The sequence below is a fragment of the Eptatretus burgeri genome, chromosome 9 (genome assembly GCF_056783735.1).
Source record: "Eptatretus burgeri isolate ZD-2024b chromosome 9, Ebu_testis_v1, whole genome shotgun sequence".
Lineage (NCBI taxonomy): Eukaryota > Metazoa > Chordata > Myxini > Myxiniformes > Myxinidae > Eptatretus > Eptatretus burgeri.
In genome coordinates, this window is record NC_140969.1 from 76,584,223 (window position 1) to 76,612,208 (window position 27,986).

Sequence of the window (27,986 nt, forward strand, 5' to 3'; positions counted from 1 at the left end):
ATAGCTGAACACTGCAATCACTAAACAACTCCACTTCTGATGTAACGATAGAAGTACTTTAATGGCAGCAAGCGCTTATCTGCCATGAGGGGTTTCGTAATCGTAGTATCGCACGTTCGTTGGATGTCGTTCGCAGAAATATACACAAGGAGTAGTGTTCATGCAGAAAACTTCGGCCATTTATTCATTCCCAAAGAAGTTTAGAGAGTTATTTGAAAGCTCCATGAAACTATAAAGGAATGATGTTGTTTTGTGACAACAATACTTCAGAAGTGCATTACAGTTCCACTAAAAAATCAAAAACAATAAATCAAACAAACTGGAAACAGACCTCAAATGGCATCGAAATACGTGATGCAAATGGCATGAATGTACGTGACGTGCAATGTGTTGACGTGAGAACGCATACAAAATACATTCCAATCTTTCATACTACATGAAGTCTTACAATTAGCTACAGAGAGAGACATACTAACCACTTTAATCCTCCTTAATGAGTAGCGCTTGTATGTAGATAAAACGTCGAATGGGCCTCGTCACACAGATAGCCTCGTGGCTCGATATGAACCTCGCAACGCAGTATAAGCTTTACAACACGATGTAAGCTTTGCAGAGTGACATAAGCTTGCAGCAGCTATCAGCTTTGCAGCGAGCCGAAGCTTTTGCTTCCCAGGATGCATCTATATCCGTTCTGAGCTGCGCTCAAAACCTTCACTCCAAGCTCTGCCCAGAACATCCGCTCAGAACATTAATGGCATTGTAAATCTTTACGAACTCACAAACATCATGACTCGCATTACAAGTGTGGTCTTGCTGTATATTTGGCGATCAGCAGCAGCAGAGTTGTACAACATCATGATCTGAAACCTTATCACTCATTATATCCCTCACTCCTCAATCACGATCATGTTGGACAACAAATCCTGGTTCAATGAGCAATGTATTGGAAGAGTATGCCTGAGCAGCACGAGATGTACCTGAAAATTAGGTGCCCACCTGGTGAAGTAATAGCACAGAGCGACATCATCCTAAATGGTGAAAGTGTCATTATTGGCAGAGCTGAGCAATCCCACAGTCAATGGATCAGATCAAAGCTGTGCAGACCTGCCACATCAAATATGAATGGTGTTGGACAATGAAGCAACTTATGGGAGGAAGAAATACCACAAAAACAGTAGATCCCATGTAGGTGAGTGCTAAATATGTTGTTGCAGCACTTGGTACCGTTTTCTACTTCAAGTGCTGAGTTTATCCTTCTTGGTCTCCACCTGATATCCCCACCATCACACATGCCAGTCTCTCACCAAATTGATTCACACGACATCATCTCTCCAAACCACTTAGTGCAATAGACAAAGGCTACAACTCCAGATAACATCCCGGCTATAGCCCTAAATGTTTGCACTCCTGAATGAACATTGCCCAGAGCCACGCTGTTCAACTACAGCTACAATTGTGGCATCCATTCGACAGTGGCAAACTGTCCAGGAGTGACATGGCCACACAAACCAAAACAGGATAAATCTAACCTGGCCAATTACCACCCTATCAGCATACTCCCAATCATGAGTAAAGTAATGGAAGATATCGACAACAATACTATCAAGTGGCACTTCTCACCGATGCTCAGTTTTGATTCCGTCAAGACCATTTGACTTCAGGCCTGATTATAACCTTGATCCAAACATGGATACAAGAATTATTACCCTTGATTATCAAGGTAGCATTTAACTGAGTATGATATCAGAGCCTTTGTCAAAGGGTTCAATGGGAATCATTAGGAAATCTTCACTGCTGGAGTTCCTCATGGGTAGTGTCATAGTCCTAAGTATCTAGAGCAAGACCTTCCTCTTCTCATAATATCCAAAGTGGAGTTTTTGTTGATTGCACAGTGTTCAGCCAGGCCCGTAGCCAGGGCTCAGTATTAAGGGGGGCATATGAACTGGATGGGGGGGCACAATTATTATATTTAATAGTTTTGATAACCCGGTATACTATTGTATTCATGCAGCATTGACACATCTATACTGAGGTTGCCGTCGCATACGAACCAAATTGATCTCAGCTAGATTTAATATGTTCCGATGTTTTTGGCCTTAAATTATTCGAATGCAGGAGAGCCGCAACAAACTGGCACATTCACAATGCAAATATTCAATGATTAAACAATTGCCACCAATTCAGGTGCACTTATACAAGGTGTTGTCAAGAATTGGCATTAGAAAATTAATATACCAGAGATACAACAACTAAATGGGGGAGGTTGGCACCAGAATCAGTGCACTTTGAAATAAGATACAGTCGGCGATGACCTGCGATCATCACGTTAAACTATCAACAGCAAATACGACCAGCCTGAAGATAACACAAGGTCCGCATTCAAAGCAGTCAATTACACAGAGGTAAGGTTATGCACAAAGCACTAGATATGGGATATGCAAAGCACCAAACACAACATTTAATTTAAACATGAGAAGTACAAAGCAGCCGACCACGGCGGGTGCTGACCACAACCACACTGCAACCACAACCACACACACATCGCCAGCAGTCACACACACAATCTGAACTCCTCGTATCGTTTTTATACCGCTGCACTCACTGTCAGAAGAGCTGCAGGCGACGCGTCTCAGTGTGGAATCTTGTGAGGACCTTCTCCTTCCATTCATTCAGGCATTTACGTGTGAGGTCTCTCTCGAAAGCCAGCTGTACCAGTTGTGCCTTGAGTGCATGGCGCATGGACCGTCGATGGTCAGTGAAGACATTCCTCAATGTTGAGAATGAGTTTTCACACATGGCAGTGGACGCACCAAGTGTTAGACCAAGTCTCATAGCAGTCACTACACTTGGCATGGCTTCCAGCGTTTTGTGGTATGTTGAGGAGTTTTTGTGTTGTCCATCTCTCGTTTGGCTGCTTTTCTGTCTGTGAGCGAATAAACTGCTTTGCAACCACACACTCTGTTTCACTGATGGTTGACTTTGTTCATGTCATGATGTGCTGGAGCAAGTGGGGATCCAAAAACACGCCATTTTTGGGATTCAAGGCAGCGAGTGAACGGGCGAGTTGTGTGTTGCGCTCACTGAAGCGCTGAGCGATCTCTCCAATCACAGTGTCAATTGCGCTGTAAAAAACCCTCTGCAGTTCCGTCTTGTCATTGTCGTTGTTTTGTCCTGTAGTCTCCAAAACTACAAACTGTTCCAAGTTCTTATGCATTGTGCGTCTCCGTTTTGGTGGTGCAGGTGTAGAAGTGTGAGCATCGTCGGCCTTGTTCCACAGATCAGTGAACTCATCCTCAGAGCGGAGTTTCTTCACGCACTCTAGCACTCGCCACCAGTTTCAACCCCGTTAGCAAGTCCATGTCCTCTGCCTGCAAGAGGCTGTTAGGGCCATCTAACAACATCAGCAGTTTTTGTACAAAGATAGCAATGAACATGAAGGCAGGCCCAGAGACTTCCCGCGAAAGCCCAATAGCCTCCATCCTCATCTCTGCACCGTAGGCGCGCTCTGCATCAATCTCCGACAGTAAGGATGTGATATCCTTAAAAGATCCGATGATCACAGACACGGTGGCTAAATGTCCCGTCCACCTTTGATCAAGAAGTCGTTTTAACCGCTCACCTTTATACTGTGCAGCAACAGTGGGCTTTCTGAAGAATTTGTACAGGCAACAACAAACCTCGAGAAAATCAGTGACAGCTTTCTCTGCTGCCAGTGCGTGGATAACTACCAGATGGAGTTGGTGATTTAAGCAGTGCACATCGGGGATTTCTCTTTCCAATATATCTTGCAACAACTTTTGCACCCCACCGTGCTTCCCAGCCATTACCGAAGCCCCATCGTACACCTGACTTAATATCTTTGACGCGTCAAGTCCTGTTTTTGTCAGCTCTGCAATTATTAGGTCTGTCAATGTTTTTGCATCTCCAGCGTTGGCAGTAGCTATTGTGAGGTAGATGCTCTGTTGCTTCATTTGATGCGGATACAAAGCGAATGATGATTGATATGTTCTCACATTCAGTGGGGTCCCTCGTCCCATCCACCTTGACGGTAAACCACGATGTGCCTACTTCTTCCACGATGGCATCCGTCACAACATTACTCAATGTGCAGATCAATTCATTCTGCATTTCCGGACTAGTATAGCTTGCGTTTTGTGGGATATGCTTTATTATTTTGGCTAGCTCGGTGTCTTTTTTGAGTGTGTCGTTTAAAAGCGAGAGGAAGAGCCCACTGTGCCCGTCTGACATATCTTCAAAATTATCAAGGCTCCCTCTAAAAGGTATCTGATTTTCGGTGAGAAATCCCACAACATCTATAAGAGCAGACACATAGTACCGGTTTCTATTTAGCTGGTCAGCATTGAGGAGTGTGGAAATCTCCTTACCACAATCGATGCGCCTCTCATTCTCCTTCCAACTCAAAACACAAGTTAAATGTTCCTTTGAAGTTGCGTGTTTGTGAAACCCCCTGCCTTTCTCAACGGCATGTCTCCAATTCCGGTATCCTCGCACTGTGAAAGTGGAGTCCACTGGGCCACGTGCGGTGTTAAACTTCCTACATGGATAGCAGAATGCTGCATCTGTCTGCACACTGTATTCCAGCCATTCATTAGTCTGGTACCACGAGGACACAAACGAGCGACTCTTGTTCTCAAACAGATGGCCAGGGTACCGCTGTAGAACAACTTGATTCGGTCTCTTACTTCCAAGATCATCGGGAAGCGGCTTGACAGTCACACCCGACCCCGAGGCCGCTGCCGAGCGTGGAAACTCGGCTGTCTGCGCTGGGCCTCCAGCTGCAGGTCTAACGTTGCTGGCTTGGCCAGGTTGGCCAGCTTCTGTCGGTATTTCATCGACATGATCGTCTTTTCCTCCTCCTCCTCCAACTCCTCCCACATGTCTTTCATCATCTTCTTCATTTTCGTCGGTTGCATTTTTTCCTTTTCTGAGCCATTTTCGTAGATCCATCATCCACGTCTTTTTCTCCTGCTGCAAGCTCGTGTTCTGTGATTCCTCCCTCGCGACTCTGTCACTAATCTCACGACTCGCGAGATTTGACGGTTTTATTTATTAAATGATCCATGCATCAAAAACAGGTTTTATCTGCATAATTTCAAATGTAAGCACGATTGCAAACACACATTTTTTAAATTTTTATTATAAAATTTCTTTTGTAAAATGGAGGGTTGACGGGTTGTGAAGGTCACGTGGTACACGTGCACTTCATCTTTTATTATGTAAATTTCTGTCTTTTCCTTTATCATATTATCATATTATGACGATATTACATTTATACCTAACTTACAACCAATCAGGTAACCTGCTCAATAGGGTCTCCATATCGAATACGCTGATTGGCTATTCCTTAACACTAAATGATCCACGATATATATATATATATATAACCACCCACAACATCGACATTCGACACGAGGTCTTGGCTGCTGGCATTGGTGCTTGTGTTATTATCTTTTATCTTGTGGTCTTGGACTGTATTGTCTTGCCAATTGCATTTGGAGATGCGCTGGGAAGCACACACTTATCTCTTGATTCTTATTCAAAGAAGGAAATTATTAAAGAACAGTTTATCCAAGAAGGCCTCATTATTCACCACGTTGAACATCTGGAATAAGGGTTTTAGTTCACACAGGTGAACTCTTCATCAGCAAGTTCACAGTGGGCACTCGTCCTTAAACACTAAGTTGTTCACAGAGTACAACAGGGCATAAATGGGTGGCGTACAAGTGGGGGGCACCAGATGCGCCATGGGGGGGCATTGCACCCAAATGCCCCCCCCCTAGCGACGGGCCTGTGTTCAGCTCCACTCGCAGTTCCTCAGTTGGTGAAGCAGTCAATGTTGGCATCTTTCAAGAGCTGGACACACATCCAGACTTGGGATGACATCTGCCAAGTGATGTTCCTGCCGTGTTAAGTGCCAGACAATGGCAATTTCCAACAAGAACGAACCCAATAGCTTTTCGTGACATTTTAATAATATTATTGCGACCACTTCCCCCAGTACTGACATGTTGGGGGTCAACATTGATGACGACCCCATATTGGAGCATCCACATCATTGCTGTGTCTACAACAGCAGGTCAGAGGCAAGATATCCTGTGCTAAGTAGCACATCTACTCACTCTTCAAAACCTTTCTACCATCTGCAAAGTTCAAGTCAGGAGTGTGAGAGAATACTTTCCACTTGCTTAGATGGATGCACAACAATTTGCTGCACTCGAGAAGCTTGACAACATCTAAGATAAAGCAGTCCATGTGATTGAATCTTCACCCACTAGCTTAAATATTCATCCACTTCACCATTGGCACATTGTGGCTACAGTACGTACTGATTATAAGATGGACTGCACCAAATCACAAAGGCTACTTTGCAGCATCTCCCAAACCCATGACCTCCACTAATCTGTAAGAACAAGGGCAGCAGATGTGTGAGAGCACCATCACTACCATGTACCCCTCTAAGTCCCACATGGTCCATACTTGGCTATGTACCACCATTCCTTCATTTTAAACAATGACACCTGCTTTAAATGTTAGGCTACATTTCTTAACTTGGCTCGTTGACGTTGATACTTGTATGTTCAGAACGTTTTGCTCTAAACTTAAAATTGAAACTCGTACGTCATGCTTCCAAATTGCATTGTTTTTCTGAAATGATAACGTTGCGTGAAGGTTTTTCTAATTCTCACAGGACGTATAACGAATAGGCAAAGGCACGTGATCAGGCTGCTGAATGTTTGGGGAATGCTTTTGATCTCTTAATTGCGAAGAACTCCCTTAATTAGAAGGGTTTACTACTGATTTAGTCATGGTAACTGTTGGAATTTTCACTTTTAATTGACCAAGTAAATAAACAGCTTCCTTTTCTGGTGAAATGTTATGACTGCTGCTGTTCTTTAGATTGGGGAAGTGGTTTGTTATCGGCAAAAGTGATGATGTTGACATTTGATTGGTGATGGAGTGGAGAAACATGCCAAAACAACTGTTGGATATTCCTCAGCTTGAAGCTGTGCCAGTCCTCCTGGGGGAAGTAAACACGACTGCTCGGTTGACATGTCTCACTGTCCACATGTCCGCAGATGCAGCTCAGTCACTCGACTCTTCTAGCGGTAAGTTGCGCATTTTGACGACAGTTTGGGAGGTATTCATCATGTGGATGTCATTGGTGCATTGCATCTTATTCGACTTGGCTGTGATCATGCAGCAACTGTTACTTTGTGCTGAGGATGCTGGCAGTTTATTTTTTAGAGACTGTGAATTCTTACAGCTGTATCGTATTGCATTGTATTGTGCTCAATTTAAGAAATTCAAACTTGGACCATAGTCCACAAAATGTCCTGCCAAAAAACACTGCCCAACAGAAGAGAAAAAATCAACAATTGAAATAAAGATTTTTTGACCCTTTGAACCCGAGCGGCCATTTTACCGGCCACTATTCAAGCCTCCATATACCCAAGTGGCTGGATTTTTCTCCAGGGAGCCCAGAGTGGGAGAGCCGAAAGTCCAAGGAGCTCAGGGTTCAAAGGGTTAAGTCACTTGAAGTAATTTATACATATACTCTGCAAGCTGGAAACCCATGGTAAAAATACTACGATAGGAAAAAAATTTTTTATTCTTACGCTAATGAAAGGGTTCTTCTTCTTCCTCCTCTTCTTTTTTTTTTAACAGCCACCATTATCCCACCTTTCATGTGCAGTCGGCCAGGGGAAGCTTGGCCTGAGTCTTCGTGAACCGGCTAGCCAGGCCTTACATTTGACTAGTTCTGGCAGAAATTTGGAATTCACCCATAGTGCTGGTGATAGCTCGCCTACTCTTCACGAAAGATTCCATGGGAGCTTTAACGAATGCTGACTGACGGAAATTCCCAATTAATATCCATCTGAGAGACAGCGTACACACTAATGAATCACCCTGCTGATTGAAAATCATATTTCTTTATCGCAAAGTAGCGATCCTCGTTTCATATTGGTATCTCGATTCATTTTCCACAATGAAAGTAACAATCCTCATTTCATATTGGTACCTTGGTTTATTTTACATAATGAAAGTACCAATCCTCGGTTCATTTTATACAATGAAAGTAGTACCAATGATCAGTTGATTTTGGTACCTTGGATCATTTTACATGATTAAACTACCAATCCTCGGTTCAAATTGGATTTCAGAATTTCCCTAACCGGAGAGGGGGGGATACCTTTTCTCAGACCCAACTACCCCCCCCTTCCCAGACCCTTCACCCCCTTCCCAGACCGTCACCCCACTCTGAGACTCACCCTCCCAGACTCCCAGCTTCCCTCCCCACAACTCCCATGCCCTTCCCCCCACACCTCCCAGACCTGCACTCCTCTCTGCCGCTTCCTTCCCTCGCACCATGTATCCTTTCCATCCACATTTTTGTCTCTCGATGTTGGCAACTATGCAAATGGCTTTATCCGGGAGGATTAGTGTCTGCATGAATAGCACCTCGCGTCTGGTGTGGTGATCGCTTGGGCTCGAACCACCATTTGGGTGTCGGGTGTGAAGGAGTGCCAGCACATCACATGGCCTGCTCAGACATTCCACCGAAGCATGGTGGCACCTGCCTCAGCGACTTGTTTTCTACACATCATTAAAAGTAAATAATGATGGAGGTGTTTTTTCACAGCATTGCGAGAGTCCACAAATTACTCGGACAAAGACCCTTTTAATCATTCATGACGGGTTTTCTGGTGTGGTCCCTGGTTGAGTTGAATAAAAGAAAAGTTAAGAAACAGATGGCTACCTCTATCACTCCAAAAAATAAACAATTGCCTGTGTTTGAAGCAAAAACTTGTTCACTGCCAATGCATATCTAACCCATTGTGGTTATATAGCTCAGATAGATTCCAATTGCACTTACCGAAGGCTTGGGTCATGAGACCTATACCATTACAACGGCCTGTTATGCTGATGAGCTCCAACCTTTTGATATTTGACAATCATTTTAACAGCCCATTGGTTGTTTTACATTGGCGTCCTCTGAAGTCTCCTCCTCTGGTCCAATTGGCTCATCTGATCACGTGCTTGTGAAGGTCAGCATCTCTTTGGCCATTCTCGCAGAATAGCCTCAGCACCGGCGAGACTGGCAGTTCACTCAGACAAACTGGCAGGACTACAATCAACCATCACACTTCAGGACTGGTCTCCTATATATACTGCTTCTGATATTGATTCAGCCTGGGAATTTTTCCACAGAAACCTACTTTCCCTTATGCAAAGATTCATCCCATCTCGTCTTCAGTTATTTTACCCATCCTCCCGCTCTTGGTACTCTGAATCCTGTGGTGAGGCAGTTGCTTTCAAACGACTTGCATTCTCCTCCTGGATGGCAAATTCAACTGAAGGCAACCTCAGTTCATTCCACAAAGCCCACAACAATTCAGAAGAAGCAGCAAACAACATCTGTCCAATCTCAAGAATTAGCTTTCAAACTTGTTTCCCTCCTCTAAAACCTGGTGGCGCCTTGTCAAGTCTGTCTCTAGAGTACGCTTTGCTTCCATCCCTCCCGTCACTTCAAATAGCACCACAGACTTCTGGCAAACCTCGACTCTGACTTTGTAACTGAAGCAGACGGCATCAGCTCATGTGTCCTAAAACTTGCTCTGCTGCTTTTGCACTTCCTCTCTCTGTCCTTTTCACCCTGTCATTTAACATAGGTCACCTTCCATATGCTTGGAAATCAGCCAACATCACAGCATTACATTAAAAAGGTGCAAAAACGTATCCCCTTAATTACAGACCAATTAGCTTGCTTCCAATCATCAGAAAGGTCATGGAATCCATCATCGCAGTTGACACAATTCATTCTTTTTTTTTTTCCTACAGCCTTGTCTCGGATCATCAATTCGGATTCAGACCTCGTCATTCTACCTTGAAAATGCTACTTCTACTCTCCCAACAATAGATATGGAGGTCCTCAATATCAGTCATGAGATCAGGGTCGTCTCTCTGGACATATCTTCAGCTTTTGATACAGTCTGGCATTTTGCTTTGCTCTCTAAACTGTCTGTCTATGGTGTCCAAGACCAGCTGCACTTTTGGATTACTGACTTCCTCCACTCTCTAGCCAACATGTGGCTCTCAACGGAGCCATTTCTTCTCCTCTCCCTGTCGAGGCTGAAGTATCCCAAGGCAGTGTTTTCAGCCCAATCCTCTTCCTAATATTCATCAATGATCTCATTGACTCTTGGAAAATTTCACTTTTTCCCTTTGCTGATGGCTCCACACTCTCCCGTGCCATCCCTTATTCTTCTGACGGACAGACAGCAGCCTCTTCCCTCTCCTCAGACCTTGACAAAAATTACAAATTGGTCAAACAGTTGGAACATGCCTCTCAATCCTGAGAAATCCCACACACACACTCACTCACTCCGAAAGGACTGTTCCGCAAACCCTCCCATCTACTTTCTCGACAACCATCTCAGAGGTTCAGTCACTCAAACTCTTGGGTCTCACTTTCAGCCATGATCGCTCTTGGGCAAGCCACATTTCAAAGTTGGCCTCCAAAGCCAGACGCCGACTGGACATTGCATCCTCCATCAAGCAAAGTACTTCTTTGGCACACCTGAGCTTGTATCCACCTGTAAGGTCTTCATCCGCAGCTTGATGGAGTACTGCTCTGATGCTCTCCCCTCTGGCTGGCTCCCCTGCCTTACATCTTTCTCAGCTTGTCGCCGTGGAAACCAAGGCTTTCAAGATCATTGGAATCTCTTGTGATTAATCTGAGTCGATAGGCCTATCACTTCGCCATCGCTGACCTGTCATATTTGGGGTCTTAAAGGGTCATGAAGAGTCTTTGGGGTTTTGGGGGTCTTGGGGGGTCTAAAGGGTCTTTTGGATCTTAAAGGGTCTTCAAAGGTTGTTTTTTTTTGTGTTTTGCATATCTGAGACAGTAGATTCTTCAACATCAAAAGACCCACAACAGTATTTTTGTCATAGTATAGATGTACAGAAATCATGGCTCGTGAAGGAGCTAAAATACACAGTATATTCTAAGGTCAGGTATGTGAGCATGAGCCAGAGCAGCGCATCACTGCGTCGACTTTCCACCAGTACTCCAGGGGCTCCATCTGGCCATCACCCAGGCAGATGCCTAGACAATTATTATTATTACTAGCATAACCCGTGCTCTGCGCGACATGTTGGGGTGGGTGTTCTTGAGAAAGGAACTGATGCAGAGTCTTCTTCTTCTTCTTCTTCTTTCGGCTGCTCCCGTTCGGGGTTGCCACAGCGGATCACCCGTATGATCCGCATAGTGATTTGGCACATGTTTTATGCCGGATGCCAAACTGATGCAGAGTATCAGTAGTAATTTTACTTTAATGCAGTAAGTGGAATACGATTTCACCGTTTCAGAACCATTTTATTTACTTTTTTTTGTACCATGCACCTCATATGGTCTTTGAGTTAATGTAAGCCGCATATCACGTTACTCGAGCGCAGAACAAAGTCAAAGATAGCGCGACACGAAACCACAAACTCGGAAATAATATATAAGATTATTCTTGTTTTTTTTGTATACACTGTCGAGGCTCGTATGAGAGCGAACACACAGAATGCACAACAAGGGAAGCAGGACACAAAGAATGGTGGAAGGGAGAAGGAGAAAACAGTGGGGAACAGAGACAAGAGGAGATCTGTGGAAGGGAGAGGGATGGAACGGGGTACACGGTAAACAAGATGGACACTACAGGGACTTTTAGGTCCTTACACGATGAGGACTTTCAGGAAGGAAAGCAGGGCATTTGAAAGAGGGTTTGGGGTGGATTAACGGGGATAGAAAAGACTGTGGTTTTGGATGGGGGAAGATAAGAGATGGTGGTGAACAGCTGTTTTGAAGACCTGGAGGGAAGAGTGGAATTGAAGAGAGTGAGGGAGTTTATTCCAAAGGTGGGAAAAAAAGAGGAATGAAAGAGTGAAGGTGAGCAGTGATTCATGATTTTGGTAGATTTACCAGAAGGGATTGCTGGCGGACCTTGAGCGCCTTGTGGAAATATTAGGGGGGGGCATATCTGAGACAGAGCGGGGGGGCGAGGCCTGAGAGGAGACTGTAGAAGACAGAAAGAGCACAGACCTGCCTGTGGTGAAAGAGTGAGAGACCCAAAGACTCAGCCTCATCACGGGAGATACCAATGATCCTAAATGCCTTCGTTTCCACTGCGTGAAGCTGAGAAAGGTGAGAGGCAGGATCACCAGCACAGAGGGGAGAGCACTACTCCATCAGGCTGCGGATGAAAGCTTTGAATGTGGTCACGAGCTCAGGTGTGCCAAGGAAGAACTTTGCACGACGGTGGACGCTCAGTCAGCTTTGGAGGCCAGCTTTGAAATTTAGCTTTCCCAGGAAAGATCCTGGTCGATTGTGAGACCCAGAAGCTTGAATGAAAGGTCTTCTTCAAGAGGATTGTTGAGAAAGTAGATTGGGGGGTGGGGGGGGGTGTTTCCAGATGGTCCTTTTGGAGAGATATATAGTGAGAGTGTGAGATTTGTCAGGATTGAAAGACATGTTCCAAGTGTCAGACCAGCTTGTAATTTTATCCAGATCTGCAGAGAGTGAAGAGGTTGCTGCTTGCTGATCTGAGGGATGGCAGAGGGTGTCGTCATCAGCAAAGAGATGGAGGCCCAACCCCATCTCCTTGAGATGCTGCAACCACGAAGCACATGATTGGCTCATTGGCCTCCTCCACTCACGAGGCTCCTTCGCCTAGAGAATCTGGTGAGCAGGATCAGCATTAGGAAAATGAGCCACATGTCCGTGCAGCCGCAGCTGATGCTCACGGATGATGCAGGTAACAAATCTCATTTGAGTCTCTCTCAGAAACTGCTCATTGGACACAAGGTCTGATGAGCGATAACCAAGGATTCTCTGAAGAGACCTGGTACCAAACTAATTAAGTCTCCATCTCAGATCCCTGGTCAGAGTCCAAGTCTCACATCCATATAGCAAGACTGGAAGCACCAAGGACCTGAAGACTCAGACTTTCGTCATCCTGCTCAGGTACCGACAGCGTCACACCCCATGATCCAGTGAATCCATGACTCGAAGGCCCGACCCAGACGTCTATTGACCTCTGGTTCACAGCCAGCAGACATGAATATCACTGCCAAGGTAAGTGAATCTCTCTGCGAACTCAACATCCTCACCACAAACTGGTACAGACAAGATAGCAGCATCCAAGACGTCATTGAAAGCCTGGATCTTAGTGTTGACCCAGGAAACCCGCAAACCCAGAAGCTCCGACCTCTCATTCAGCACCTCGAGGGCCCCAAAAAGCATATCCAGAGTCTCCGCAAAGATGACTGCATCATCTGTGAAATCAAGGTCAGAGATCTTGACATTCCGAAATGCTGCTCCACAGCTTGATCTCTCTGACATCCTCCCCAGAATCCAGTCCATACACGCACTGAAAAGTGTGGGGGCCAGTACACACCCCTGACGAACTCCATCAACAACACAAAATAAGTCTGAGATGGCATCACCATATCTCACAGCACTCTCAGAACCAGAGTATAGTTCAGACATCAAATTGATCCGTTTTGGTGGCACCTCACGAGGACCAATAATCCTCCGTAGGGCATCCTGATTCACTGAATCAAACGCGTGGCAGAGATCAACATTGGCTGCAAACAGCCCCTGTTGAAACTCTCATCTGCTTTTGGTAAGAGCCAAAGAGCAAGGATGCGGTCAATCTTTGACGTCTTTGGTGTAAAGCCTGACTGCTCTGGGCATTGGTGCTCAAGTAGATGGTGGTGAACACTATCAAGAATTATCCAAGCAAAGACTTTGCCTGACACAGAGCAGCGTCGCCCCTCGGTAGTTGTTGCGGTCCTGGCGACCACCCTTCCCTTTCCAGAGAGGGACAACAAGGCCCCCTCTTCCAGTCAGTTGGGATGATGCCTGTGTTCCAGGCAGAACACAGAACTGCATGCAACGACACGAGTACAGCACTTCCACCAGCCTTGAGAAGTCAGCATGGACGCCACAGATCCCAGGAGCTTTACCCCATTTCAACCGGTTCACCGCAGCCTGTTTCCACAAACGAAGGTGGATCACAGTTGATTGGATGGTCAATAAGTGGGATAGTAACACTCCTGACATCCAACTCAACAGCTGGTGGATCAGCCTGGTACAGTCGCTCAAAGTTACCGGCTCAGCGTGCCTTCACTTCGGACTCGTCTGTCGGGAGCCCACCACCCTCCTCTCCGACTGCAGTGCACCGAGGGATGGGCTTGGAGGAACGCAATGCGCGAATTCCTTTTGTAACCAGGACGAGAATCACTTGACCACAGGTGATGCTCTTCCCCTCACAGATTTCTCGCTCATCGGCCTCCTTGAACACTCTCAGTGCATGTAGTTTTATGCCTCAGCTCCCTGAACAACTCAGCTCTGCCATTAAGCCTGGCCCTGTGACTGGTTAATGGTATCCAGTGTCCCTTGAGAGAGAAAATTCTTCTTCGCCCTACGGTGAGTTCCAAGACATTCACCGGCAACATCGTCTTCGGAGGGGGTTCACAAAATGAAGTTGACAAAGGCGTCACACATGAGTGGCAGAAAGGAATGGTTGGGGTGGGATAGAGGTCAATGAGAGTGGAGGACACCAAGGTTTGGTATGGGAAAAAGCATGAGGTGACGTTGTGCATGAGGTGACTGCAAAGGGAGTGGCAAAAGACAACAGCCAAGTGAGTTAATTCCACAGAATGGAGAATCGATGGATGAAGGAATGGAGGTGAGTGTGCAGTTTAGAATTTGGAGCGTAATTTGTTGAGATTCTTCAAATACATGTGCAACATGGGTGGGCTGGATGACTAAGGGGTGAGGGGGTGAGATGGTGAGTTTGTTAGAGTGAAGTGACGAATGCTTTGAGTGCACCAACGCCAGACACTGGTGTCTGGGAGGTCGGTGGTTTGAACTCTGGCTGAGTCATTCAAAAGATTATAGAAATCGTACATGCTGCTTCCTTGCTTGATGCTTAGCATTAAAAATGGTAGAGCTTGGACAAACAGCCATAAGTTGGCAACCATTGCACAGGCTTTATGGGGCTAATGGTCTCATCCTGCATCAAAGTTCCTTGGAAGGGAACTCATATTTCTTTAACCTGCCTGCGGTGGGCAAGCAGACCTTGGAATTTGGCCTCCTGGCAGGAAATGCCAATAATTCCAAGAGCCTTTATCTCTATCTCCTCTCTACAAGCATGATGAGGAAGCGGCTGCACCAGCACAGAGTGGGACGTGATGCTTTGGATGAAGGCCATTAAACACTAATCTTCTTTCAGCAGCTTATAATAGACTGAGCTTTGCACAGAATACCTTGGTGTTGGTCTGATCTACTTATTTATTTTGTAACAAGTTTGAGCCTCATGGAAGATTGAAGGGGTATTGGGGTCACATTTGGATACAAACATAAAATTGGAAGGGCACTCGGAAGAGCGCATACCTCCACCACGTATTGCCTGATCCACGAGAACATATCAGGCCCAATACATTTTTGAAATATCATGCTATACAGTACTTTATCGTTTTTCGTCCTATCACTCAATGGTGAAGAATCATGTTAACAATTAAATAATTCTCGTTTCCAGATCCGGATTAGGATCTTCACCAAATCAAATCAATTCGTCCTTGTGACACACCTAACCTGTCCACCAAGTTTCGTCCGAATCCGTCCACAACTTTTTGAGATATCGTGCTATATATCGTTTTTTTGGCCCCATCTCTTTATGGTGAAGAATCATTTAAAAAATTCTTGTAGCTAGATCCGGATCCAGATCATCATCAAAATCTAATCGGTTCGTCATTGTCACACCACCGAACCTATCCACAAAATTTCACAAAAAAAACAAACAAATGAACAAACAGAAAGGAGTGGAAACATAACCTCCTTCACCTTCAGTGGCAGAGGTAATGAGGAAAGGGTTGGGGTGGGAGGTGGTTTTTAACCTGTGAGTCTGAGTGAAGGTTAGAAGAAAGTGAGAATGTGTCAGGCTTAAGACTCGAGAGCATGTGGCCTAGCCAATATCTAGACAAACACAGACTCGGAATTGATATGAAAACCAAATAAATATGAATTAACAGTTCAGGGGGAAATAAAAATGAATGAGCCATCGCATGTGTAAACTCAGTTTTGAGATTATCTTGCAGAGATGAGAAATAACGCTTGTACTGTACTCGTGAAAGGGTTACACTTGGTTTTAATTCGATAAACATTTACTGAAAAGGCTTGATTGCCAAAGTAATTCCATTAAACCAAAACCCTCATCTTGTACTGAAAGATTTATGTCCACTGGCCCACAACTCTGAATCTCTGCTCCGATATTATACAGAGATGTGATATGATCATTCTGGAAATTTTGCATTGGAATTGTCAGCAATGAGGGAATTCTGTGGCGCCGTACCTTTTGATCGAAGCGATCCTTTGCCAAGCAAATTTGACTCCGATCCCACCATGTCCCGGCAGTTAAACTTGAAGTTTAGCAAACATTCAATAGCTCACACTTGTTTTGGTGAATACTGATTACTGCACTGTTAAAACGTGGTGTCAAATCTTGCACTTGATTGTCATGACAATTATTGGTTATGGTGGAGTACAAACAACATTCATCAATATTAATTTCTTGGCTTATCTCCTCTTTTTATGCCTCTGCTGATGAAGTCGCTGGAGGCATTGTTGCTGTATATTATTTTCTTTTCAAACGACATCTTCAGGTGGGGAAAGTGGGTGAAACCAGGGTTTTTGTTTATACTTTGTCATTAATACCCCCCTCCAAAATGGCTGCAAACAGTGGTGGTTTAAGCAGAGATCTGCTGCCATGTCGTGGCAACATTACTCGATCTCTTATATTTGAGAACTTTGGACATTTCCTTGTTGCCATGCATTTGGCAGATAATTTGGTCTTGCTGACATTGTTCATGGTGTTTGATACTTCACATTTTGATGAGGGCTCTATAAGGATATGGTCAAGGCTGAGAACCTGCAGCAAATTTAAGGACGACTCTCAACATGGAAATGCAGAGTACTGTAAGCATCCAATATATCACATTCATAATGTTGTTAAAGAAAGGAAAAAGGAGAAAATAACCTCAACATCCACCACTTCCAGACATTTTTAAAATGCCATGAAAATTGAGACCTTTCCTTGAGATGTTTTGAAATTTCATGTCTTCTCTTACAATTCCTCTTCTTGTGAGCTGTGGTGCATCTCACTGTTTGTTGTTTACTGTTTTCCATTTAACTTATTTATTGAGTTTCCTTCCAAGAAACCTCAATGCAGGAGGAGACAATTTGGCCCACCAAGTCTGCACTGTAGTTGCCACCCGCTGCTTGCTTCTCCATGCTCTATCCTCTATGAATGTTGAGCTCTAAGTAAGGAAGCAGCACATACCATTTGTAGCTCACCTGGAACGTAGTTCCGGGGAGCTTACGGGATGGTGCATCGTCCGCCCATCCACAAATAATTGCAAATTCTTCTCTGAAACAACGCTTACGATTTCGATAAAACTTTACCACAACCTTCATCACCATATATGCACCAATGTTTGGTCATGGCATTAAAAAAATCTCGGGGCCTACGGGGATTTCCCCCCAAAATAGGGATTTGCTTTCTTTTCAGAAACTACACACACTATTCCGATGAAACTTGGCCAGCACCTTCATCACCCATGATTTACCAGAGATTGATCACACCATTAAAAAAATATTGGGTTCTGGGGGGGTAATCCCCCAAAATATGTATTTGCTTTCTTTTCTAGGGATTTTGATGAAACTTTACCACAACCATTATCACCCATGATGGACCAAAGTTTGTTCAAGGCATTAAAAAATATTCCATATGAATTTACTTTCTTCTCCGTTACGTATTTTGTGGGACATCCATATCTACCAGTGCTTCCCTGGTTATCTTATCCAGCCGCTACCAGGTGAGTGCCCAAGGGTATTGTCTCTATGTTTAAAGTAATTAGAATGACTTGGTCGTGGTCGAGATAACCATGACACCGCCAAGTCTGGTTATATACTAGGTTATGTAATGGTCGTCAGCCACTCATTTTGTCTGATGGTCCCTTGTCCCCCTATTGTTTTGCCCTCCAACATATTGAACCTTTTTCACATGTTGAAATTAACACTGCTTTCTACTCGTTTGTCTTGTTTACCAGAATGCGCCAAATGAAGCATTATTTTTGTTCATCTTCAAATGTAAGACAGCTTTGTGATTGTGCTCCTCAACAATGCCACATCGTTTCACTTTTTCGGACGTTGCCATGCAGTTGTGTGAAGCCTTGGTGATGCAGGCGAAAAAAAAAGAAACAAAAAAAAAAACACCTCATGGTGTCAATAAAGCTGGTGTTGGCTTAACGGGAAAAGTGCCTGGCTTATGATTTTAGGTTATTGAGGTTGAGCTCCTGTTAACCATTGAATTAACACCAGGCAGGTTAACCCAGCCTGTAATCCTTCTGTGGTCGGCAAAATAAGTACCCCTTACTGGTAACGGGGCACTGCATCAGCGGCACTGCCGCTTCCACATAAAATGATGCATCCAAGCAGCTACAGGTTGCATGCAAATAAATTAATTTAAAAAGTACTAATTAAGAGTCTCCTTCAGCCTCCCTTCCCCAAAAGGTTTCAGAAGTCTCGTTTTTCATGCACTTTGCATCTGCTAACTTTAATCAGCCAAAAAATATCTCCTTTCACCACACTGGCTCACCCGTTTCCTTAAACAGCTCTAACGCTGATACTAGGGTTTCTGTCCAACACATTGAACAGCACATTATGTTTTGGTTTTAATTTTGATTCTGTGTTTTGCAGCAAAGGGAAGAAAACGAAAAAAGATAAAGAGAGAAGAGGATGTCGAACATTTGGAGAAAATGGCTGTAGAGATGAGTGAAGATTGTACTGCCAAGACGATGCCAAGTCAAGCGGATGCCCAAGTCTTCTCAAAGTGTTTCAAGGGTCAAAGTAAAGTGAAACGGAAGGTGAAAATATCTTCCAATGATTAGGTCAGAGGGACAATTGTTTTGACTCTATTTTTTATAGATTCAATGACCAGGATTCCTGGCAAAGTAGACGCCTGTGTCGGTTTCTATTCACCATTTAATTTTCATTTTTGCTGAAAGTTGTACACTGCTTTTCCAGGAGTGAAATTTTTGTTGAATTGTCCAAACGCTGATGTGACGTGCTCCTCTCAATTTGCGCATGACTCGTGTCGACGTGACACACGGCTTGAAATGAATACCACGTTTTGACGCGATTAAACACAGAACTTCAATTAATTTAAAGGTTCCTGAGGGAGGCAAGGAATCGCCACGTTGAGTTTGTTTCGCAACAAATGCAAACCTCGTTCATAGCCACATGGTCTTCACTTTGGCTTGACAATTGTTGAGACCTCATCTCCAGCCTAAGGTGAAGAAATTGAAGAGGCTACTCTTGCTGATTCTACCTTTTTCCTGTGCACTTCCACCCATTTTATGCCATGGCATTCTCGCTATGCCCTAACTTCGGCATAAATGTAAGAATAAAGTTTGTTTTGTTAGCTCAAAAGGTCGCACAGTCTATTTTTCCCGATCGTATCGTTCGTTGAAGACTCTACCACCCTTCACTGAATTTGCAAAATGGCGCGCATGGAAATGCCATCAAAAAACTGCAAAGGTTTGTGCTTAACCACGGGGCGTAGTGATTGGATTTAACCTCGTATGATGTGTTTGGATGAGGTCAAGAAACTTGGCCAAGAGAGTGCACTCACTCATTCCAAAGGATTCCTTTGTTTTTTAAGCCTTGCCCAACCCCGAAGGAGAGGTCATCGTAATCGGTCTGTGTGTGAGTCCGCACGCAGATCAATTTTAATTTCAATTGTTCATTCTAATGTAATCTCAAGGATCTTTTCCGACTTGAACTTCCCTCTTGCTTTTTATATAAAATACTTCACATTATCATTCATGTGTACTGCACTGTATCCAAAAAATGGTTCGGTCGGAAAACAGGTGTGATAAAGCGAACCTGTATGTAGGATGTAGAAAGTGAGCCGGAGGACAAAACGGTGTGTACGTGGAAGCATGTCCCTCAATGTGTACACACAAGGTTTTGTCCCTCAAATGTTACAAATGTTATCTTGAAACACAGTTTGCTGCGGTCGCATATGCTGCACGGAATCTGTACGTTATTCAACAACTTCGTTCCAATTTCATTATTGGAAACGAAACAAACATAAATCGTGTGTTCTGAACATTGAAGAGTAACTTTCTCACTGTTGCTCTTCCTCAAAGCTAAAATTAAATTGAAGCTGTGCTCACAATTCATTATTTATTTATTTTCGAGGGCAGAGCTTTCTGGTGAGAATTGTTGTTTGTGAGTCTCATCCAATTGGGAATTTCAACTCTAGGGAATTCCAATGTCCTTTCATTGCTTTTCTTCATTAAAGCCTGGTGCAAACTTCATGTTAATACAATATCCGGTTAGCAACCAGGATTTGACCATGCTGCATTGCCTTGAAAGAGTCGCAGGCTCGAGTTGGATGTGAATCAAATGCCGCTTTATCTCCCCTGTGCCAATACGGCCGGAGTCTATCGATGTATACCTGTTAATCTTGTTCGTCAGCGTGCAGTCTTCTATTGTTCAGCAAAATAATCTGGCATCGAGACAGAAATCCCTTTACAATGCTTGCTGACGCGCGGTGTTCCATTGATCGGTTCCAACATATCCGGCCCTAAAAATACGAAATATCGTTTGAAATATGGTTTAATCGTTGGATTGTATTTTAATGGTGGACTTCAACTCAGTGCAACAAACTTTGGACCGGTTAAATTTCAGTTTTGTTGGCTCGGGGCCAAATTTTCCTTGAAACCATTGATTGTAAGATGTGTGTTGCAGTTCCTTCTTTATTGTTCGTTGATTGTTTTAGTGATTGTTTAAGGAGTATTGTTGCTTGATGACTTTTTTTTGTACTCATATTATCCCAGGTAGATTTAATTTTTTTTTTTCCCCATCCCTGTACCATGAACCACAAATAATTAGTTTGCTGATCTTGTCGTGATAACTTAAAATTGATTGATTTGTGGTATCGAGTGAACAACAGCGGTGTTTTGATTTGTAATATGAATGCATGGTGGGTTTGATGGTTTATTATCCAAAGGGATGTGGAAAGCTTAGGGAAGGAATTTTGCCAACATGCCGGCCCACAATGGCTTGCTTTCATAATGGTGTTGTCGGATATTTATCGTCTAGCACAGAAGAATGGACGGTCAGCTCGTTGACCATGCTTGAGGACCATGTACTCGATGTACATGTGTGTGTGTATATATATATGTATATATATATATATATATATATATATATATATATATATATATATATATATATATATATATATATCCCTTCTTATGGAGCACCATGGTTACATAAATACATTGGGACCATACTCTGTGCAAAGTGTTAGTGCTGCCTAAGCAGTCTCCTTGGCTATTGGGCACAATGCTGGATGGGTCACCACTCCGACACAGTATACCAGCATGCTGGCACTCATTTTGCCGACCTTTGAAGGATGGCAGGTCGAGTTAACCCCACCTGGTAATAATTCAACAGCTGAGCGGGATTTGAACTCAGGACCCTCGGATCCCAAGCTCACCACCCCAGCTATTAAGCCAACACCAGGCATTTATGGTAACAGCTTGTAGTCTAAGCAGGAATCAAACTCGATGCCTTGGGAGATGGACATTTTGGAGTGTACCTGCTTCGTTGTGATCAGTATATTTTTGATGCTTGTTTTTCCACTGCTTGATCGGGATTTAGATATATTATTTTCGTTTGTGATGATCATTTGTCAGAAGCCTTTACACCAGACCTCTTATTCCTTGTCTATTTGATGCCATAGGGCTGGCAGGATGGCTTAAAGGTACACACACTGTCCTCTAAGTTGTCGAGCCTGCGTTTGAAACCCATCCATAAACTGTCACAGGCAAGGTGAGGTATCAGTTGTGTTTGCCGTACTTCCGATGCATGTTAAGCTGGACATCCCATTTGCCAGCATTAGTTAAAGAATATTAAAGATCCCACGGTGTCCTTTGCGAAAAGGAGGCAAGCTATCACTGGCACCATGAACAAATTCTAAATTCCTGCCAGAACAACTGGGAAGGCAATGGCAAACCACCCAGCATAACCCTTACTCAGGAAGCTGCTTTTACAGCATTGACGCTCTGCGAAGAGTATAGTAGATGTGTGTGTGTGTGTGTGTGTGAGAGAGATAGATATTTGATGCCATATTGAGAAAGTTTTTGTTTTCGTCACTCTTTGCTAATTACGTAACTACTAAAAACAAGAAATGCTCTCCTCGATCATTTCTTAAGCCATACGTTCTTTCTTTACATGCTACAAGCGATTGTTCGTATGCAGATGCATTTATTCAAACAATGTCAGTAAGTGATGGTTTATAACTTTGGCCTTTAAGGTGATGATCCATCACAAGGCTCTCGTGCACTTGCGCAGGCTCGTTATTACAAAAACGTTTCTCTTTCTAACAAAAGCCTATTTGATTGGGATTTGGTTCTGCAATCTGTTGGTTGCATCATTGCTGAGGCTTGGCTTAGCCACCAGTATCCAGTTTAAGTTTGGCTTGCTTTTGTAAGTCACTGTGGGATTTTTTTCAGGTTTGCAAACAGGTTGCCAGCAGACGATACACTCGGCCTGAGGTTCTCTCTGATTTATTATCGGATGCAACGTCTGACCTGCAGAGCACTTGTTCAGAGGACAATAAAAGGGGAGCGTTATATATATATATATTCTTCATGTTGAATAGCACTCACGGAGCATCTTGTGCACTTTCTTGTTAGACATTTGCATTGAGGCGATTGACGCAGGAATGACAGGATGCAAAATATTGACCTTGAAGCTTCTACTGTCATCACATCGGGAAAGTCATATTGTCATATGGATTTGAAAACCCCTACGATTCTTCGTAAAGTAGTTTGGGGATTTGATTAAGTTTATTTATTTTTATTCTTTTTTAACTTTTTTTTAATTTCCTTCCCAAGACTATCGATGCTTATTCAGTGAGTAGAAAGTATGCTTTGGTCCAGTGTGGCTCTAACCGTCCATTTGCTCCCAAAGGGAAAGGTCTGATGTGAATTTGATGCCACAATGGAAAAAGGATTACTTGTTTGCATTCTGATATGTACCCCAGGCTCCTGATACAGGTGAACTCAGGTTCAATGTTCCCCTCTGTACCATGTTTGTAACATCCTTGTAATGTATGTAAAAGTGCACTGATGACTTTATCTAGAATGTGATTTGTATACCAGCTCCTCTATGAGCTTGAGATCGATGTAAATTCTTTAAAAAGCTGTTACAAGGCAGCTGCTGGAACAAGCTAAATAATGGATATTTGAACAGAGCTTACAGCACGAGTTGATACTCTGGGGACACAAATGGCAAATTCCAATGGCGTTCAGAAAGTTCTCGGAAGGGGATTCAACCCCACCCCCCAACCACCTCTCTCTCCGAACAAAGAACCCAAACCCCCAATAATTATGTCTAAATGGTAAAGAAATGTTGAACTTGCTGATCATTTTCCCTTGTACAGTATATGGAACAATTAATGAAGATTAGTTTGTGTGTCGCCCATTGTGCGTTCATGTTCCTAGAACTTATTGAATGGCCCAAGTGTCTTCACCCCTCACAGCTGCACTCCTGGTCTTGCAATCTGAATTGTGATTGATAAACATGTTTGTCCTTCACAGCCGATGATTGCCGTTCAGAAGTCACGTGAGAACACCTCCCATTAAATCGACTTGAAGTGTTGGAGGAACGTTGCGCCGAATGTCCGGCCACCTGGCAGACGGACACCGTCGTGGAATGGTTTCCAAGAGGTACCATAGACAGCTCATTTGGTGGGCATTGTCCATAAGGTTGAGTCAGTTGTCCAGTCTGAATTCGATCCACCGTCGTTTCGTTGAAAATTCCACTTCTAATAACTTATAATATCGGAAACATATAAAAGTCAAATGGCATCCTTCTTCCATGTACAGGGTCTTGATGGGAGAAATCAACTTCACCAATAATAATCCGACACGAGATGGCGACATCGCCGTAGCTTCATGTTCGGTGCACATGCTTGACTGTTCCGTGGGTTCAAGATTACACAATCGATCTGCGCGTTCGACCAAAGTTGTTCGTATAGATGTTGGAAAGCACTAATCTTCTTCATTGGGGGGGGGGGGGAGGGGGTGAGGGTGTGAAGTGACCTGCATCTTCGGTAGCAGGACAACCCAAGAGAATATGAGCGGCGGAAGCGCCAGATGGTTGAGGTTGGGTTAATAGGCGAGATTGCTAAAGCGATGACTTGCGTGCCGGAAGGTGGGCACCTCATCACCCAGGAATGAATGATGACGCGATTTGAGGTGAAATTGTGGGTCAGATGGAAATCCATTCAACATAACACACACACACACACACACACACACACACACACACACACACACACACACACACACACACACACACCCTGAATATTTCATCAATGCGAACCGACCTCATAACTCTTATACAGTGTGAGATATCTATCTATATATATATATATATATATATTATTATTTTATTTTATTTTTTTTAACAGTGAAATGGGAGTGGGTGGGTTGATCAGGATCATTATCTCCCGTCATATGATCGATTTATTACAAACACCGACAAGGCGCCACCACTCTCCGCTCTGATCGTTTCCCGTTGCGGAATCCTTTTGGCTCGTGTGCCTCCCATTCATAAAAACGTGCTCTTTTGGCTCGCGCGCGCCCTCCGCTCCCTGCGATCGTCACTGGTTTCTGCTATATAACATATCATAGCAATGCATTATTCATTCGGGCTTTAAATAATCCCGGCGCCAGGTCACGCACGGCCGGGGGACCTCCCCGGGATTGCCGAAACCGCACGGAGCACGAAATAAAACAAGGACGACCGTGGTCCGAGATCAGACACGCATGTGCAGCAGCACGGCCATCGGGCACGCTGGGGGACGTGCGGTCGCGAAGACCTGAGGATCGTGGGAGGCATCCGTTCTGGAGGCCGCGAGCAGAGGCGGGAGGGAGAAAGGGGTCCTTGCAGTGGAGACCACCATGCCGTGAGATGGCTACGAGCGGCGCACAAGGCGCCATACGCTGGAGCTCCCTGGCTCTTCCACTCGATGAAATCGTACATCGGTACAAACTGCCGCAACTCGTCCGGGCAGCTCCAGGTGCGTGCGTACACCATGTAACGGGTCTTCATTGTATGATCAAGCCTGACGTTTGCTTAACGGTTAAGGTCTTCAAGTCTTGAGCTCGAGCCTTTATTGTCATGTTGAAATAACACCATGTCGGTTGACTCAGTCTGTCATCCTTCTGAGGTCGACAAAATGAGTTACCAGCTTACTGGTAACGGGCACTGCATCGGCGGAACCGCTGATCTTCCAGAAATTATGTAAACTATTTTTGTGATATTCTAGTCGTCTATCGATCCTGTATTTCGATCACAAGGTCTCCAGGAGACATCCGTGAATGTCTGTCATGAATTCCAATGATAGTCGTCAACAATGGACAAACCAACACGTGATGTGCGATTTGAACATCACGAAACATGTGGCAGAAAGGCAAAGATCTGGCTGGGGTAGTCGACAATTAAGGCGTATATTTGGCACAACAGTGGCAAAGGCAACTTTTAGGTAGAGAGAGATGAACCATCCATCTGTGCATCCTGGACCACATTTACTTGCTCTGTCTTTTCAAAAGCATCGGTTCTGCCTTGGCTGAGAACCAAGCCTGAATAGGCTATCCTCATTACAGAGTGATGTCAGTTTGGGGAGGAATTGGTATCCAAGGCCACCTCCACACATGGCGTCCCCGACTACCTCTACTCTTGCAGTCGATACATGACTCTCAATGGGATCCTCTCGTCTCTCCCTCTCAAGGATAGAGTACCCCAAGGCTGGAGTACCCCATGGCAGTGTTCTCAGCTCCATTATATTCCTAATCTTCATGAATGATCTCACTGACTCTGAAAAATCCTCGTTATCTCTTTGTTGATTCCACACTTTGCCGTGACATCCCTCATCCTTCAGGAGAGGCAGGCATCACCCTCTTCCGTCTCTGGAGACCTTGATACAGTGGCCTGCAAAAGTATTCACCTCCTCCAAAGTTTTCACATTTCGATGCCACCTGAGCTTATTTCCTCTGCCACCGAAGGTTGAAGGAGGTTATGTTTTCACCCCTGTCTGTTTATCTGTCACAAAGTTATGAACTGATTCGGATGAAATTTCGTGGGCAGGTTGGGCGTGACGAGGCCGGATTGTTTTGATTTTGGTGAAAATCCGGATACGAGAATTTTTAAAGCCTTGAAGTGATTCACCATTGAGAGATGGGGGCTAAAATGATATTTCGCATGATACTTCAAAAATTTATTGGGCCCGATATGTTTGACTGGATCAGGCCTTGTGTGGCGGAGGTATGCATTCTACCGAGTGCCCTTCTAGTTTCATGATGTTTTCAAATCAAACTTGACATAAAGAGTATTCACAAACTACTCCAAAGTGATAAAGCTAAAAAAATGAAGATAAAATGTGAATAAGTTTGATGAACAGAGAAAATCGTATGATTCTCATCAGATCATGAGGATTCAAACCCTTTCCCTAATTAACCCTAAATCACTTCAGGAGCAAATTATTTGTTTGAAAGGTTGTACATTTAATGTAATCGGTTTCACCTGGATGTATTCAGTGGTTTTACTTTAAAATTAAACTCCCACACTTATCCAAGGAGTTTTAAGGTGTAACTCACTTGGTCAACCAACAAAGCAAACATGAAGACAAATGAGCTTTCTGAAGATATCAGACATAAAGTGATGGAGAAGCACCGTTCAGGAGAGGGTTAAAAGAAGATTTCATAGTCACTCATTATCCCTTTGAGTACGGTGAAATCCATCATGAAGAAGTGGAAGACATCATCCCACCCAGACTCTACTCAGATCAGGTCATCCATCCAAACTCAGCAGCTGGGCAAGCAGGAAAATGGTTTGCGATGTCACGGTAAATCCAATAATGTCTTTGAAAGAACGGCAAGGCTCTATGTCTGAGATGAGGGTCAGTATTCATCAATCAACAATATCCCTTTCCATTCACAAAGCTGGCTTCTATGGACAGGTGGCAAGAAAGAAACCATTACTCAAAAAGACATCGTAAAGCTCATATGGAGTTTGTGAAAAAGCATCTTCATGATACTGCCGGTATGTGGAGAAACGTTTTGTGGTAAACGAGAGAAATTGAACTCTTTGGTCCAAATTCAAAGTGTTTCGTCTGGTGCAAGATTAACACTGCACATTACCCAGTCAACACCATCCATACAGTCAAGCATGGTGGTGGCAGCATCATGTTATGGGTTTTGCATTGTTGTGGCAGTAAAATAAATTTTGATGTTTTTTTTTATTATTATTTGATTACGTTTTTTTTTGCAGGTATCCCTGACATGTAACCTCCTTCATCTATAACAGTATTTAGTTTGATCTCTTCAGTTCTGAATAAAATAATTAATTTGGAAAAATTGTTTCCACATCATTTGTAATCCTTACTATAATTCACGGACCGGTGTTTGTTTGTTTGTCGTGCTACTCATCCTACAGTTCAGGGCCGATTACATCCAGACTTGCTCGATAGGATCAGCATGACCCCGATTAATGTATAGGGGTGTTTTTATCTTTTCCAGTGGTGTTTGGGGGTGGGGTGGGGGGGGTGATGCAAATTCTCCATGGAATTGTGTGTGGTGTAGCGCCTCCTCTAGGTGGGGGAGGTGGGGGGGTATTACAAGTCGCCATCATTTACAGTGCAGTATTCCTGTTCCCACGTTTTCCAGGACAGTGAGGTGTTTCGAATTGTAAGCAGTAGGTATGTTTTTGTTTCATACACAGAACCCAGGTTATTTTTGTTTTCCGAAACGGAGCCGTCAGTTGCCTCCACCAC

At 44.0% G+C, this 27,986-nt stretch overlaps 2 protein-coding genes across 3 annotated transcripts in view; both read left to right on the plus strand.

Moving 5' to 3' along the window:
- LOC147020396 (p21-activated protein kinase-interacting protein 1-like) overlaps nt 1-19,561 on the plus strand; it is a 59,958-nt gene extending 40,397 nt beyond the window's left edge. For both annotated transcript variants that reach the window (XM_085895721.1, XM_085895722.1), the window contains 2 exons: nt 7,019-7,127; nt 18,830-19,561. In XM_085895721.1, coding sequence (XP_085751847.1) covers nt 7,019-7,127; nt 18,830-19,020 — 300 coding nt within the window. In that variant the 3' untranslated portion in view covers nt 19,021-19,561. The remainder of the gene's footprint in view (nt 1-7,018; nt 7,128-18,829) is intronic.
- A 5,155-nt stretch (nt 19,562-24,716) lies between these two features.
- Nucleotides 24,717-27,986, plus strand: part of LOC147020397 (GRB2-associated and regulator of MAPK protein-like) — a 64,006-nt gene continuing 60,736 nt past the window's right edge. The window contains exon 1 of the mRNA XM_085895723.1: nt 24,717-25,235. Within this exon, the coding sequence (XP_085751849.1) occupies nt 25,127-25,235 (109 nt within the window). The 5' untranslated portion in view covers nt 24,717-25,126. The remainder of the gene's footprint in view (nt 25,236-27,986) is intronic.